Source organism: Phymastichus coffea, unplaced genomic scaffold (assembly GCF_024137745.1).
Source record: "Phymastichus coffea isolate CEN01 unplaced genomic scaffold, Cenicafe_Pcof_1.1 PCOF00011, whole genome shotgun sequence".
NCBI lineage: Eukaryota > Metazoa > Arthropoda > Insecta > Hymenoptera > Eulophidae > Phymastichus > Phymastichus coffea.
This window is the reverse complement of record NW_026706822.1, coordinates 3,400,343-3,417,058: the sequence shown is the minus strand read 5'-3', so window position 1 is coordinate 3,417,058 and position 16,716 is coordinate 3,400,343. Positions and strand designations below refer to the sequence as shown.

Genomic DNA, 16,716 nt, shown 5'->3' with positions numbered 1-16,716 from the left:
TGGACGAATGAATGCCAAACTGCATTTTTTAATTTAAAAAAAGCTCTATCTTCCCCGCCTATTTTAGCTTTTCCTCGTTAAGACCCTCCTTTTTTCCTAGAAACCGATGCTTCTAGTCATGGCACAGGCTCCGTCCTCTCCCAAACATAGGATAATAAAGAAGTAGTTATAGGATATTATAGTCGTATTTTATTTAAAGAAGAAAAAAATTATTGTGTTATTCATCGCGAATTATTACATCGCGACTCCGTAAAATATATTCATCACTATCTATGCGGTCGAATCTTTCTTCATCAGAACTGATCAACTGATTCTGCTTTAACATAGTTACTTTTAGTTATAGATTTAGATGGTCAATTAGCGAGATGAATAAGAAAACTCGATTAATACGATTTTAAAATTTATATCATAAAGGCGTTTCTCATACTAATGCAGATGGACTTTCCAGGAGATCCTGTAGTAATTCATCTTGTACTTATTGCTCTAAAGTAGAAACTAAATTCTCGTACAATAATTATACTGTAGCTCGTATTCTTTTTGAAGAAATTTCATTGAGTATTTGGCGAAATCGTTAACATCAAGATGACATCATTAGAACTATTTTAGATTACAAAAAAAATAGGATCAGACTCTTATGGAAAGATGTCTCTTCAAAAACTTAGTCTATAAAATCATACTTGTCGCAATGAAATTCACTGTTGATTATAGATGATATCTTATATAAGGAATGAATTTCTTCGAATTTAAAACTTAAAGTTCTTCAGTTAATTGTACCCAAAAATTTTGTTAATTTCGTTTTAGACGAAGCTCATGATTCTTCTTCAGGTGGTCATTTTGATATAAATAAAACCTTAGATAAAATTCGTAAGAGATTCTATTGGACATCCTGCAAAAAAGATGTTAAAAATAAGTGTAAATCTTGCTCCATGTTTGTCAGAAAAGGTCCATCTGATAAAGGCCACAATCAGATGAAAATTTATAATGTAGGATCATCTTTTGAACGACTTCAAATGGATATTTTAGGCCCTTTCCCAATTTCTTTTTTATGAAATAGGTACCTCTTAGATATCACTGATTGTTTTACAAAATGTGTAGAAGCCTTCCCTCTTTCTAATATGTGAACAAAAACTATTGCAGAAGTATTTGTTCGTGGAGTTGTGTGTCGATACGGAGTTCCTATAGAAATTCACACTGATCAGGGTACAAATTTTGACGCTAAATTAGTGAAAAAACTATCCAATTTGTTAGTTATTACAAAAACAAGAACAACATCCCTTCACCCACAATCAAACGGACAAGTGGAAAGACAGAACAGAACAATACTCAATCACTTATCCAAATACATCGCAAAAAACCAAAAAAAAATGGGATCGTTGGATTTCCTTGTATCTTTTGGCTTACAGATCTTCGACCCACACTACAACTAAACCTCCACCAGCGGAAATTTACACTGCCGGTCACCTAGTATGAGATAAAATTAGTCAAAAATTTAAGGTTCAATGTCTCTGGTAAAAATTAATGAACAGAGTCGCTCGGCGGCGCGTTTGAAAGGACTTTCCAAAAGCTTTCAAATGATATGACTTATGGATACCATCGATTGTTTTTTAATCTTTTGCAAGCAATAATTCAACATAGAAAATTCCGAAAATTTTTTGCTAACTTTGAAAATTTACGAAATCTGAAAAAAAATTCATACAAAAATTTGAGTTAAAGCACTTTTTAGCTTTTATCAAGCTCTATCTGAATCATTGGTTAAAAAATAGTTTTCGTCAAAATCGACGCGCGCATGGGAATTTTTTTCGGGAAGTGACAATTTTTTAAAATATTTTTTATCTCCGTAAATTCTAAAAATTCAAAAAAATGAATAGAATAAAAAATATTTGCTTCTGCAAGTGGAATACTGTACTATTTTTTTTTTTAGTTTTCGACAAAGTTTTTGTCGATTAAAAAAAAAATTTTTCACAGCTAGTACGCTAAAAATATGAAAAACTACATTAAATTTATTTTTCACTTATTTAATATTATTCCATAATAATTGTTATGAACTTTTTTTTAGTCTTCAAAAAAATTATCTTTTTTTTGCAAAATTCATGACATTTATCTATCATATCGTATTCTACATCTGATACGTGGATGTCCTCCTACTTCAGAAGAATCATCGAATAACAGCTATATATAAGAAATTAAATCAAAACTAAACACTATACATGATTTAGCTCGACATAACATCGCCATTACTTCTCAGCGAACGAAGAAAACCTATGACAAGACAGCTAGACACGTTAATTTCAAAGAAAACCAAAATATATGGTTCTTCAATCCTCGTCAAGTGAAAAGGAAGATACCGAAACTTCAGACAAGTTGGGAAGGACTATATAAAATCATTAACGAGATCAACGATGTAGTTTTTTGCATCCAACAAACACTAAAACACAGGAAGAAGATTGTACACATTACAGATTAGCAACATACTACGATAGGTAATTCGCTTACTCTTCTTCCTTCTCACGATATTTTTAACTGTGGTTTTCTTTCCGTGAGACATAGAGCAAATGCCAGAGTAATAGACAAGGTGAGGCTCACAGCATGTTAATTCGCCACACTTGGAAAAATCCAACACATTATACACAGCATTACACAACGAATTCAAGGTTCAAGATTCAAGATTGAAGCTTTCCAAGATACGGGCTTCTACAGAAAAATAAACTCGCCTAAAATAACCGATATCTTAGTACAAGATTCGAATTTTTGCATTCAAGTTTTCTGAATATCTTTATAGATTGTCGAGATAACAATCTAAAAAAACCGAAGATAATATAATATATTCGATATAATCTCTCCTGAATGTTTGGTTGATAAGTACTTTTGTTTTTTAGACTTAGTTATTTATTATTTTTCCAGTCAGTTGATACGGCGAATTGATTCTATATACATTGTTTCTGATTTAATAAATATAGTCTAGTTTCTATAAGTTTGTATTTCGTTGTAATCATTTAATAGTGACTACAACAATATATACACACACACTCACACACACACCAATATACATTATACTTGCTAAACATTCTCCTATTTTTTCACATTCATATGTACATAATGCATAATTTAAGTAGACTCAAAATTTCTGAAAGCTCGGAGCAGCGATCAGCTGCTTCGTGATAATTAAAAGTCACGTTCAACTGTCACACCGACGCACAGTGGTTCATTTTAGCCGTTTTTGTGTCAAAATTCCCTCCGCAATCCAATTTTCACTAAAAATAGGTAATTTTTTTTTAAATACTGATTATACTTTGTACTTTGAAAAAATGATGATACAAATCCGAAATAACTAACCTCCCGATATCAATCGCTAATAATAGCACACTATTTTAATCCTTTTTCAAAATCAAGTAACCACCTTAAATCCAACTAAATAACCTGATAACTAATAACCAATTAACTGGATATTTGGGTTATTGGGTTATTGTGTGTATGTTTTAGACAACAGTTCGCTTCTTTTTTTTTTTTTTTTATTTAACGTCGCTCTATTTATGCTCCATCAGTGCTAATCAGCGACGGAGGCTTGCAATGTGTTTGAGAACAAAGCACATGAAACTTTTTTCAGTGGTGCTTGTATCAAACAGCAGGAACTGGGAATCGAACCCGGGCCTACCGGGTGCGAGTCCGTCGCCCTACCGACCGAGCAATTGCAGGCTTCAGTTCGCTTCAATTTACAAGTTTATTTCCTATTAATAAAAATTTTCAGATGAAATTTCATTATTTTTGAGTAGAGAAGACATTTATAATCCAATTTTAGGTTATGTACTGATTTTTCAGAAAAAATATACAGATTTATTCAATTAAGAAACTATAAAATATATTTGAGGATAGACTTCAATTGATTTAAGTTGATTTCAGTCGGGTAATCGATTTTGAAAAACGATTTTCTCAAAATAGCGCGCTATCATTAGCAGCTGTTTTCGGAAGCTAAAATATTTTGAATTTGTAGCACCATTCTCTCAAGGATCAAAGTATAATGAGTATTTAAAAAAGAAATTACCAAATTTGAATGAAAATTGGCCTGCCGAAGGAATTATGACACAAAAACGGTTGAAAATTCCCACTGTGCGACGTGTTGATATTTATGGTAAATACCTAAAAGTCGAGTTGTGACTCGGCAGGACAAACGTTGTCTGGATGCTTATATCTTAACTCAGGACTTCACATAATTATTGTTGAACTGATGAAATAAGAAAATGTACTCTTAAAGTAGGAAAAATGAATTAAATACATCATTGATTGAAAGAAATAATACATTCTAATCAGAATGATCATATAGCTTAGAAATGTTAGCATATCATGAACTATGTATTTTGAAAATTTTTCTATTTTCGATAATATGGATTACTATACATACCATCTACACTAGATCTGACGACTGCTGGTATTGCAACAGAGACAGACTCCATATTTCCTTTCTCAATATTGTTAGTTTCATGTTGCATAATAGTTGCTCTAGAATAAATAAATAAATAAATAAATATCTATATATATATATATACATGGATTCATAAAAAATTATAATTTTTCATACACACACATACACGTACAGAGGCCTATTTTGTAAATAAGGAAGTATTATAAAATGAATGAATCTATCCATATGAGGTGAAATTCCTTTATTAAACCAGTTAAACAAAATAGATTATTAATACATCAGTCTATGTTTGGTCCCGTAGAAGAGCAATCGTGTTTGCGTTGGGTTCTATTCTAAAAGCTAATGTATTAGCCAATCAAGTAAAATAACAGTTATTTTTAATTTAGCTTTCAACCTCATAATAAAACAGAGAAAACAGCCAGAACGGCCATTCAAATAAGAAACACTATATCTAATCTCACCAAAAGAACACTACAAAGTAAAAATCAAAAACAAACAAAAATAAAATACAAGCTTAATTATTTAATTAATGTCTAACAAATAACCCTACCCAACTGTCAAACACCGATTGCAACTAAAAGCTGTATATCGATAAAACATAAAAAATATTAAATCCGTGTCTTTTTGTTTTTGTTGAATCCACTTCCTAGGAGTAGAAATCACCCCTACCAAACAACAATTAGGCTAATCCATCTTGCACTAGATACAACGAGTTCAGTCTATAATTGTTCTTTAAATAATTACATTCTAATAGTCCGGTCATTCTGGTTCCAAAAAAAAATAGATCTATATTTTTTGGAAACAGCGAGATTTTTTTTTATTTCGACGCGGAATAATACGTAGATAATGGCAAAAATAGTTTTGATTTCCAAAAGTTTCCGGAACATTATTTCATTAACGATTTATTGCAAAAAAAGGCACTTTTTTCAGTTATTCGCTTATATCTTTTTTTCCTAATTATCTTATCGATATAAGCTCAACGAAATTCGATTCCTGAGATAATTCTACATAAGGATAGCGTGTTCGAAAATTAAATTTTTTTTATTAATAACAATATCTTGGGTTGTTTCCAAGATTGCAAAAAAAAACAGTCGCTTATATATTCTTTAATTTTCAATAAATTTTGTCTAAACTTTCAGGGCCGATACATCTTTAAAAAGTGTATAATAGGAAGCCGGTCTGATTTTTCAAAAGTTAGTTGTTTACGAGCTAGAGCATGACAAAGTTTCAACTTTGACGGTGTACCGCGGCCGTCTTGGCCAGATTTCGAAAAAAAGACCAAATAAGGACGATGAAATCTTGTGACACTGGTGACTAAAACTCTAACGCGTTATGGGGAATGGTAATTCCCATAAGCAATGCAAAGGCCCGTGTCCAAGCGTCGTATCACAAATTATTTTTAAAGGGGAAGGTAAGAGAGGCTCTTTCGCTCCTCTGAACGATAGCGATGGGCCTCGTCATTAAATTAGCGTTTTAGGCTTCAGCTTGAGAGGAAAGGAATGTAAGACGTACACAATAATCACTTGCGATAAACGTTAACAATATTTTTTCTCGACTTTTAACAATAAAGAGCGACGACGCGAGTTCAAGCTTCGTTCTTAACGCCGCGTGCCTGCGCTCGTGCGGACAATCGCACGGGGCCACGTTACAATGATTTGAGAGAATACAAAGAAGGGACTCGTTACAATTATGGAAGAAGATCGCGACTACTTCGCCGACGCGTCGCGCACTCGCGGATGTAGAGAGAAAGAGATAAGGAGAAAGAGAGAGACAACCTGACCTGGTGAGGCTGTTGGCAAGAATCGCCGCTGATGCTGTTGCAGGAACTGTTGCTGGTAGTTGCTGGCAGAAATCACTCCAGGAACTACAGGCAGGAAATACTGCTGGACTGCTGGCAGGCTCGGATGTGGCTTCCACGATGCTAGCGTCGTTGGAAGTCCTCTCTCCTTGCTGCCAACTGCTAATCGTCCTCTGCTTTTTTGTATGAATTGTTCTCTTTCACGTGCGCACGCTCGGCCGTCAAACGATCCGTCTAACTCTGAATCTCGGCTCGAACTCTCTCCTCTAATCGTTCGCGCGTCGGCTCGAGCAACGCCGGCGGCTTCGCTTTCGCGAGCGGATCACCACGGGTCACTCGCGTTCGCTTACTCTCTACTCGCGACGCATTATTCTCTCTCTCTCCTTCTTGCCGAAGCCGCTCTCGTTCCCAATTGGCTCCTAATGACGATGCCCGGCTCAGGTATTGGTTCTGAAGTAAAGCGGTGCAAGCATCGGTATCGGTTCGTAATTTCAAAGGCTCGCCAGGGCAACAGCAAAGGAGCGAGGCTACGAGAGAGAGAAAGAGAGCGAGCCAGACGGGGCCGGCTATCCTAGTCAGAGTCCCGTCACAATCTATCGGTAGAATAAATTTGATAATTTTTCGATAATTAGTTTCCGAGAAAAAGACGAAAGACCGAAATTGCTTAATTGTAAAATAGAATTTAACAATGAAGCATTAAACATATTGGAATCTAATAAAATTCATTTGATTGGCAACTGAAAGACCTTTCATTTAAAAAAAAAGGATCTTTCGACGATAATTAGAAGCCGAAATATTATTATTTTGGTTTTTAATCCATAACTCGTCTTGTTCATAACTTTTATCAAATTTAATTGTTGATTTAGATTTGAGAAGAATTTACCTATACGCTGAATTTTTTTAAGCTATGCAGGATTTTCATTTCTATAAGCAAAGTTAAATGTAACAATTGGAGCGCACCGCGTGGCCGCGCGCGCCCGCCGCGGCAGTGGTGGTCAGGGGAATGTTCCTCTCCTTACGGCTTCGAGGCTTAGAGTTACCTTAGTTGCATAATTAATTTACCCCAATTCTAAATATAGTAGAATTTTTTTTTTTTTAAGTATTTTTTTCTCTACATTCTAATTCTTTTATCAGAATTTCATTGAATATCGTCTATCCTGCCCAATTTGCAATATAAAATATAAAAATTAATATTTATTGAAATTTAGTATTTTTTAATATGAATCCCATACAATTTTACACCCATTTTATGTAATTTATAAAAAAAAAAAAATTAGGTTATAAGACGAAAAAAATCATAATTTCCACTTAAATTTATAGTAAAAAAAATCTTTTCTATCTCAAAGGTATTTTCGTATGCTACTTGAATCTATAATAATATTTTTATAGTATATTCTATTTAATGGGGAAGTTTCACATTCAAAAATATAAATAATCTTTTTCACGATTATTTTGCATATTAACTTTGCTTATAGAAATGAAAATCCTGCATAGCTTAAAAAAATTCAGCGTATAGGTAAATTCTTCTCAAATCGAAATCAGCAATTAAATTTGATAAACGTTATAAACAAAACGAGTTACGGATTAAAAACCAAAATAATAATATCTCGGCTCCTAATTATCGTCGAAAGAACCTTTTTTTTTAAATGAAAGGTCTTTCAGTTGCCAAATGAATGAATTTTATTAGATTCCAATATGTTTATTGATTCATTGTTAAATTTTATTTTACAACTAAACAATCTCAGTCTTTCGTCTTTTTCTCCGAAATTAATTATCGAAAAATTATCAAATTTTTTCTACCGATAGATTTCATCGTCCTTATATGGTCTTTTTTTTCGAAATCTGGCCAGGACGGCCGCGGTACACCGTCAAAGTTGAATCTTTGTCAGACTCTAGCTCGTAAACAATTAACTTTCGAAAAATCGGACCAGCTTCCTATTATACACTTTTTAAAGATGCATCGGCCTTGAAAGTTTAGACAAAATTGATTGAAAATTAAAGAAGATATAAGCGATTGTTTTTTTTTGCAATCTTGGAATCGAATTTCGTTGAGCTTATATCGATAAGATAATTAGGAAAAAGATATAAGCGAATAACTAAAAAAAGTGACTTTTTTTTGCAATAAATCGTTAATAAAATAATCTTCCGGAAACTTTTGGAAATCAAAGCTATTTTCTCATTATCTACGTGTTATTCCGCGTCGAAATAAAAAGAAATCTCGCTATTCGCAAAAAATATAGATCAATATACTAGAATGACCGGACTAAAATCATAAGTGTGTTCATCAACCTTTCCCTAACCCACCTTTACCCACTTATTCCTAAACCCAGCTAGTCCTTAAAAACCATCTCTTCTGAATAGTGAGAAGGTTAACCTAACATTGGGTTGGCTAACTTAACGTTGGGTGCACCTAGTTCAATAGGTTATTTTTCTTCAAATAATTAAATTCCACGCCTGAAACTATTCAACCGACCTCATCACTTATCAAGATGTTAACATTTTCGTTAACGCAGTTAACAGCAAATTTAATCACTTGTTTTTTCTTTTGCCTCACATGTCTCGGTGATTATTATTATTATTATGTAACAAAACTCTATCCTTTGTTACCAATTCTTTTGCGGGGTAAGTGAGGCACTTTCGCTCATGACTATTGAGGGAGAAGAACGAGGGGAGGTTGATAAATAAATTATACAAAGACAGGAATCAAATCTCACTTACAACCTATTATTATTAATAATTATTCACACTGAACATACGCGCGCATAACATAATCTAAATTACCGACCAACAAACTGCAAATAGAACAATAAACTACTTAACCCATTAACGTCCAAAATGTCAAAATTTCTTGCACGTTTTCAAAGTGATTTTTTCCTATGTAATTGGCGTTGAAAAAATTCTTGAACCACATATTCTGATGTAAAATTGCATGCTCTTTCAGAATCCGTTGCCAGAATCATGATAAAACTCACAGGAAAAGAGATATGCTCGATTGATACATAAAAAACACCTAAATTTTCGAAAAAAAAAATTTTTAGGATTTTTTTTCGAAGTGTTACGGTGAAGATATCACCTTGCGACCGTGATCAAAGGTGATCATGGGATTTGAAGTTTAACAGGGAATTTTTTTGTTTACCTTGAACCATCGCTTCTTTACAAAATGGCGGAAAAAACGAATTTTTTTTTTTTCAATCTTCATCAACTTTTTTCTCAAAATCTATGGTCTTTAGAAAAAAATTCATAAAAACAAAAATGCCTTAGAATCGCTCGAGCAACATTCTCAAATTTTTTCAGAATTTTTTGGACAATTTTTGATTTTCCGGGAAACTTGGGAAATGGAATTTTCAAAAATGTCTCCAAAAATTCTGAAAAAATTTTAGGATGTTTCTCGAGTGATTCTAAGGCATTTTTGTTTTTATGAATTTTTTTTTAAAGACCATAGATTTTGAGAAAAAAGTTGATGAAGATTGAAAAAAAAAATTCGTTTTTTCCGCCATTTTGTAAAGAAGCGATGGTTCAAGGTAAACAAAAAAATTCCCTGTTAAACTTCAAATCCCATGATCACCTTTGATCACGGTCGCAAGGTGATATCTTCATCGTAACACTTCGAAAAAAAATCCTAAAAATTTTTTTTTTTTCGAAAATTTAGGGGTTTTTTATGTTTCAATCGAGCATATCTCTTTTCCTGTGAGTTTTATCATGATTCTGGCAACGGATTCTGAAAGAGCATGCAATTTTACATCAGAATATGTGGTTCAAGAATTTTTTCAACGCCAATTACATAGGAAAAAATCACTTTGAAAACGTGCAAGAAATTTTGACATTTTGGACGTTAATGGGTTAAGATAATCACAAATGAACATTTCGCATTTCACTATTACCTAATCGCGTACTTAACCTATTACAAACTTACTTAAAACTACGCGAACTAATACCGGGTAAATTGCCCGGCACGTGGGCGCCTGGACAATTCACCGGTCGCAGCTTACGTCACTATGAATTAAACCTAGCGCGAACCTTCAGATAGCCGGCACGTGAGTACCAGGCTATCTCTTTCAACGCGCACCGGTCGTCGCATCAACAGAGAGAGAGAGTGTAGAGAGAAAGAAGAAAAGAAAGGCTTGACCTTTTATCTCCTGTTCCTCGCAACGTCGAGCATCCTGAGCGATGCGCTGCCGCAGGAAGTACCGGGTGTCGTCGCTGGTCAGATCGTCGCTAGCCGCTGTCGCTGACCAGGTATCCGTAGGCGACGTTGACTCTCCTAGCAGGTGGGCTGGCTGCAGTTGCTGGCAAAGCCGTTGCCGGTAGGGTTGATCTTCCTTCCTTCCGGCTATCCCAAACTGCTCTCTCTGCTGGGCTCGGACTTCCGCACTCTAGTAGGACTAGGCTTCGACTCCCTCACTCTAGTAGGACTCGGCTGCGACTCTCTCACGCACTAATTCTTGCGCTCGTCTTGCAGCCGCTCAGCGGCGCTCGCTCCTCTCCCTACCTTGACCTATTAGTTAGGCGGCACGCGACGCGCCGCTTATCGGTCACGCGTTGCGCGCCTGCCAAACCCTGCATAGGCCTAATACTCTCTCTCTCTCACTCTCTCTCTGCGCTCTTCAACTTTTTCTTGCGCTCAACTGCGCTGGCTCGTCCTTGGCGCTGAAACAAAAGGCCAAGTGTTAGACGCATACTTTAATGTGGGGGAGGGGGAACGCAGACGAGAGACCGGCACACGGCCTGCTCTCGTCACTATTATTATTATTGTTATTGTTACGTCAAGAACTACATCCACGTCGAGCGCTACAGAGGAAACTAAGGACTTGTACGCATTAGTCTTGATTCCCTATACTAATGAATATGCAGACTTACCTCCCCGATCATTTTTTTTTAAATGGTGTAGGAGGATAAAGTTTAACACGCATTATGACTGGACCTACAGTTTATGGTGGAATCCGAACCACCGGAATCACGGTAAGAGACATATGAAAATTTCATTTCTAAATATCTTCACATGTCCGGGGCTCAAATCCGCGACCTCTTGCACAGAAGCCTGGCTCTTACTCACTAAGCCACCCTGATCTCCAAATTTGTATTTCGGGAAATATTTAATGTGTTAGTATATAGTATAAAAATTAAGAAATTATTTTCTATAAAAATTACTATATATACTTTTTACAATAATGAGACAGATTGTCATTATTTATTACGCAGAAATGTTGTATGTATAGTGCACTATGCATATTTTATTAGAGCTATATCATTACACATAGGACATTTACTGTCAACAAATTTTAAACAAAATACAACAGATGTCTGACCTTTTTCTGATTTTTTACTTAAATAACCACTTTTCCGCCAAGCATATTTGAAAATATGTCTAAACTGTGGTGGTGAAAATTGGTTGTGTATTAAAAACTGAATTTTTAAATTATTATTTCTTAAGTGTAAGTTTATTTCTAGATTATAAAGTAGTGTAAAATCTGAAATGTGCCTTAAAAAGTTTTTCTAGGGTCTAATCCCATACACGTCTGATTGCTGTTTAAAAGCAGTGGTTCCAAGAGATATAGCTTTATCTCAATTTTTTTTGTACCTACATCAGTTTTTTAAATATTTTTTTCTTCCAAGACATAACATAGAATCAAGACATAAAATAGATTTCTCACTCATGATTGACAAGAGTACATCTTTAAACCATTTTACAGCAAGATCAGATGTCAATTTTCCAGAGTGAAAAGCATAAACTACAAGATTTTCTGCTTTGTACAGTACCTTTTCAACTATTCGTTTAAATTTACCACCCTTTTTCTGTAAGACTATGAGTAAAGGCGATAACTAATTTAAATTTGAAACTTTTCTGTAACGATTTTGAACTGATATAAGACTTATTCGTTCATTTCTTGTTGATTGCCAATAATTTACAGCACTTTTTTGTTCTTCATGTCTATAATCTCATTTGATCTATAAAGTTATGTAAAGTCCTCATTACATTGATCAATTACATCATCCATATAAAGTAACTTCAAGAAATACTCTGGTATAACTTTAACTGATAAACACAAATTATCATAAGTTTCGACAAATACATATTATCTACTATATACGAGGGTGGTCCAATAAGTACTTAGCCTACAAAAGAAAAACGAAAATTTTGGATAAGTGGCGTTTTATTTTTCAACATAGTCTCCTTTTAGTTCGATACACTTGGCCCAGCGATGTTCCAACTTCTTTAACCCGTCTGAAAAATACGTTTCTTCGAGATCTGAAAAGTAGGCTTCCGTGGCAGCGATTACCTCCTCATTCGACTCAAATTTCTGCCCGGCGAGTGACTTTTTCAAGTTTGGAAACAAATAGAAGTCGCACGGGGCTAAATCTGGAGAATACGGTGGATGGGGCAGCAGTCGTAGCCTAATTAGACCAATTTTGCCATGGCGACGGCGGAGGTGTGAGCCGGTGTGTTGCCATGGTGGAAGAGCACTTTTTCTTCGCCAAATGGGGCCGTTTTTTCTGCAATTCGACGTCGAATCGGCCCAATAATTCGGCATAGTACAGCCCTGTGACCGTTTTGCCCCTCTCCAGGTAGTCGACGTAGATCACACCTTGTGAATCCCAGAAAACGGTGGCCATCACCTTTCCGGCAGATGGAGCAGTCTTCGCCTTCTTCGGAGCACTTTCGCCGAGTAAAGTCCACTGTTTCAACTGTTCCTTGGTCTCTGGTGTATACCAGTGGATCCATGTTTCATCGACTGTCACGAAACGACGCAGAAACTCCTTCGGATTGCGCTTAAACAGCGTCAGACATTGCTCTGAAGTTGTCTCACGGTTGCACTTGTTGTCCGGAGTGAGCAAACGCGGCACCCATCGCGCCGACAACTTTCTCATGCCCGAAATTTCATGCAGGACATGACCCACGCGGTCTCTTGAGATGCCTACGACCTTCAATCGTCGATCTGCCAATACGAGATCGTGAATTTTTGTCACATTATCCTCCGTGGTAGCCGTTTTTGAAGCACCTGGACGTGGCTCTTCAAAAATCGACGTGCGACCAAGTTGAAACTCGTTAAACTAATTTTTGACGGTCACCATCAAAGGAGAAGAGTCACCGTACACAGCATCCAAGCGTTTTTTTATTTCGCTGCGCGATTTCCCTTCCAAAAACAAGAATCGAATCACCGACCGATACTGCTCTTTTCCCATTTTTCAAAAATCAACGGACACACTTGCTTTCACACGCTCTCAAAAATAAACTACCATTCCGATCCGGCTGAAATCTTGACAGTTACCATCGAGAAGGTTGTACTACGTGATAGAATATTTCTTTTGCGAGAGTGGCGCCATCGGGCGGTGAGGCTAAGTACTTATCGGACCACCCTCGTAAACTACATATTAATTATTAATAGACTGTTTAATGAAATTTACTAAATAAGATGCGAAAGATGTATCGATGTTTCCATATCGGTTACATTCGATTCTACGTCATATACAGGATCTTAAAATACATAATTAATTAATATTTCAATACTGCGTGTGCAAAGTGAATCTTTCCCGCACGCTCGGCAGAAAATATGGGTTGGAAATCGCGCTTTCCAAACGTCGTATAAAAAAATACGGTACGGCACATGTTCGAGTAAGAGTTTCTCGTCTCGTGTACCTTTCCACCCTCGCTTCACTCTTATTTTTATGAGAAACAAATAAATAATATATTTATCTAATTACACAGGGCAACAGCAAAAAAGACCTAGAACTGTGACTAGGTACTTCCGAAGGTTAATTTTCAATTTTTTTTTCTCAGTTCCTTTATTCTATATCAATTTGCAAATTTCCACAGATGAAATATATGATTTGAAGATTTCAAAAAAATTTCTTTTGATTTTTTTGTCTCTTTTTCTAATTTATAGTGTGCATCGAAGTCAGTAGGCTAAAAAATGCCGCGTCCCATGGCGGACAGATAAGCTCGGCAACGAAGAATCTGAAACAAAAAAACTAAATGATATATTAAAAAGGAAGGTGTTTTACGTGGTAATTTACCACAATATTTAAAAAAATCACAAGGAAAAAAAATGGCGATCGTTTGAAAAAATTTTTTAAATAATTGCATTTTTTCCCACTTTTTTCACTTACTCATTTTTTTCAGGTTCACTTTTTACTTATATTATGGTAAATTACCACACAGAATACTTGAATAAAGAAGTACACCAAATTTGGTTTAAATCGGTCGAGCCAATCCGGAGATTAAGTGTCCGCCGTTTGAAAGAACGTCATTTTGAGAAAAACGCGTTAAAAATTTTTTATTATGAATTTATTCAATATTTTTATAAAAACCGAAATATTTATTACTTACAATTGCTCAGTCTGGTATCCCTGGACCATATCAAAAATTTAGGATGTGAAGGCACAATTAGTTGGAAAATGAAAAAAATAATGATTTTTTCAAATTTATAACCGGTAATATCCCCTTAAGATATTTTTCGGATTCATTGCCGTAGTCATTGAAACCATACAAATTTTAACAATCTTAATTTATTAAAAAGAAATCCAAAATTACCATAATGTAATTTCAAATTATAAGAGGGAAAATCTTTAGCTCATGTGAAAGTATTGTAACGGGGTGGGTTAGCTGGTACAAAATGGGTTTATTCAAAAACAAACTCCCACGATGCAGAGCTAACCACCGCTCCGTTAATCACGTATGAGTATACGTGTATTCACCTTTACGTTTGATACTTTCGTTCCAATGTCTCATTTTCCAACAGAGTTGAACTCATCTTAAGTCATCTGACTCGTGACACTCGATCTATCTTAGGTGTGAGTGACCTAATGCTTACTGATACTATCCCCTAGATGAAATCAGTTTAAAAAAATAACCGGCGACGAATCCGTTAAACTAAAAGGGAATGAAATAACGTAATGCGGAGAATAAAATTAAGATCGTTTATGATAAAAAAACTACAGCCTTCGTTGGACCAAAAAACTTGCGCACGCGCATAGGATTTACAATTTTCCAATAATACGGGAGAGAGAGAGAGAGAGAGAGAGAGAGGGAGAGAGAGAGAGAGAGAGAGAGAGAGAGAGAGAGAGAGCATTCAAATGTCTACCGCCAAAAATAACGCCCGGCGTGAATGTACAAACGGTCGTGATTGACAAAATACTATCGCAAGTATTTTGTCGCGCAGAAAAAGAGAGGTGCACCGCAGGGTAGGTGCACCTCTCTTTTTCTGAACCGAATTCGAACCGAAAACCGAATTCTTTCCCTGGAAAGCCTGTGCTGGTTCTCCTCGCTACAAATTGGCTGTTGCTGCGCTTAATGCTGTTATTCGCTTGCTGCTGTGATTATTGATGCTGTTATTGACTACTTGCGGTCACTCGCGCACGTATAAAAAAAACTAGAAAAACAACTTTTGATCGGCAAAACGGCAGGAACACAATAGAAAAACTATTCGGCGGTACTCTCACGAACAACAGCTAAGGCTTAACTGAAAAATTGAACTCTCGCGCGCCTCCTGTCTTAGACGTTCGCTCTAGCATCGCGAGTGCTACCGAATCACGAACGTATCAATTAATCGAATCGACTACCGTTGCAGTATATAATAAGCTGATGAATTTCTATTATTCTGATGAATAATTAATATATATAAATAATAATACTAGTATGAATGTTTAATAGTATCAATGATTGATCTTTTATTAGATAATAAAATAAAATGAAACTGATATTAATAAAGTAAAAATTTTCAATACCATGCAAATTGTACATTAGCTTAAGCTAATTCAAAATAATCATTTATTTTTTTCAATTAAACTTTAATTAACATTAAGTTTGAAAATGTAAAAATAAAAGTATGTAAAGATGTTATAATTGGTACCACTTAACTTAAATTAAAATAAAATTCAGATCACAATTAAACTATGCACGCATGATGATTTGACATGATACTGCATCTGTGCGAATAATATGAGCACTTTGAAAAATAAGTAAACTACAATATTATTTTAAATAAACTATTTACTGCTGCAAACGTATTTCCAATGAAATATTGAAATCGAGATTAAAATAAATTATTAAAATCTAATTTTATCAGTTCTGTAACTTTATCTCTTTCTGTCTATAGTATTACCTTAAATAACACAGGACAACAAAATTTGAAAAGTGAACTGACCTAGAACCGTGACTAGAATCTTCCGAAGGTGCTTGAGTCGCTGAGTCAAAATCCGGCGGGAGATTTTGTCCATTATGTCAGGTTCCCGAGATATCTTAACCTAAATGTGCAAAAAAAAGTTTTTGGCTAAATTTGAGATTATATAAAATCTCTACTGAACGTTTTCTTCTGGCTCGGCCAACGGCATCTCAAAGAAGAACTATAACCCTTCAAAATCCTTCTTTCGAATTTAAAAAATCTTTTTTTTTCGTTGAGATATCGATGTTTGAAGTATCATATTTTGACGATTTCGCTAGTAGGCAGAAACGGCAGGATTCTCTTCACAAGATATTTCGACATCTCAACAAAAATATAATTTT

The 16,716-nt window shown here is 35.2% G+C and overlaps 1 protein-coding gene across 3 annotated transcripts in view; it reads right to left on the bottom strand.

Annotated features, from left to right (window-relative positions):
- Positions 1–16,716, bottom strand: part of LOC131672448 (talin-2) — an 870,100-nt gene that overhangs the window by 560,509 nt on the left and 292,875 nt on the right. For all 3 annotated transcript variants that reach the window (XM_058949681.1, XM_058949672.1, XM_058949665.1), the window contains exon 6: positions 4,397–4,494. In XM_058949681.1, coding sequence (XP_058805664.1) covers positions 4,397–4,494 — 98 coding nt within the window. The remainder of the gene's footprint in view (positions 1–4,396; positions 4,495–16,716) is intronic.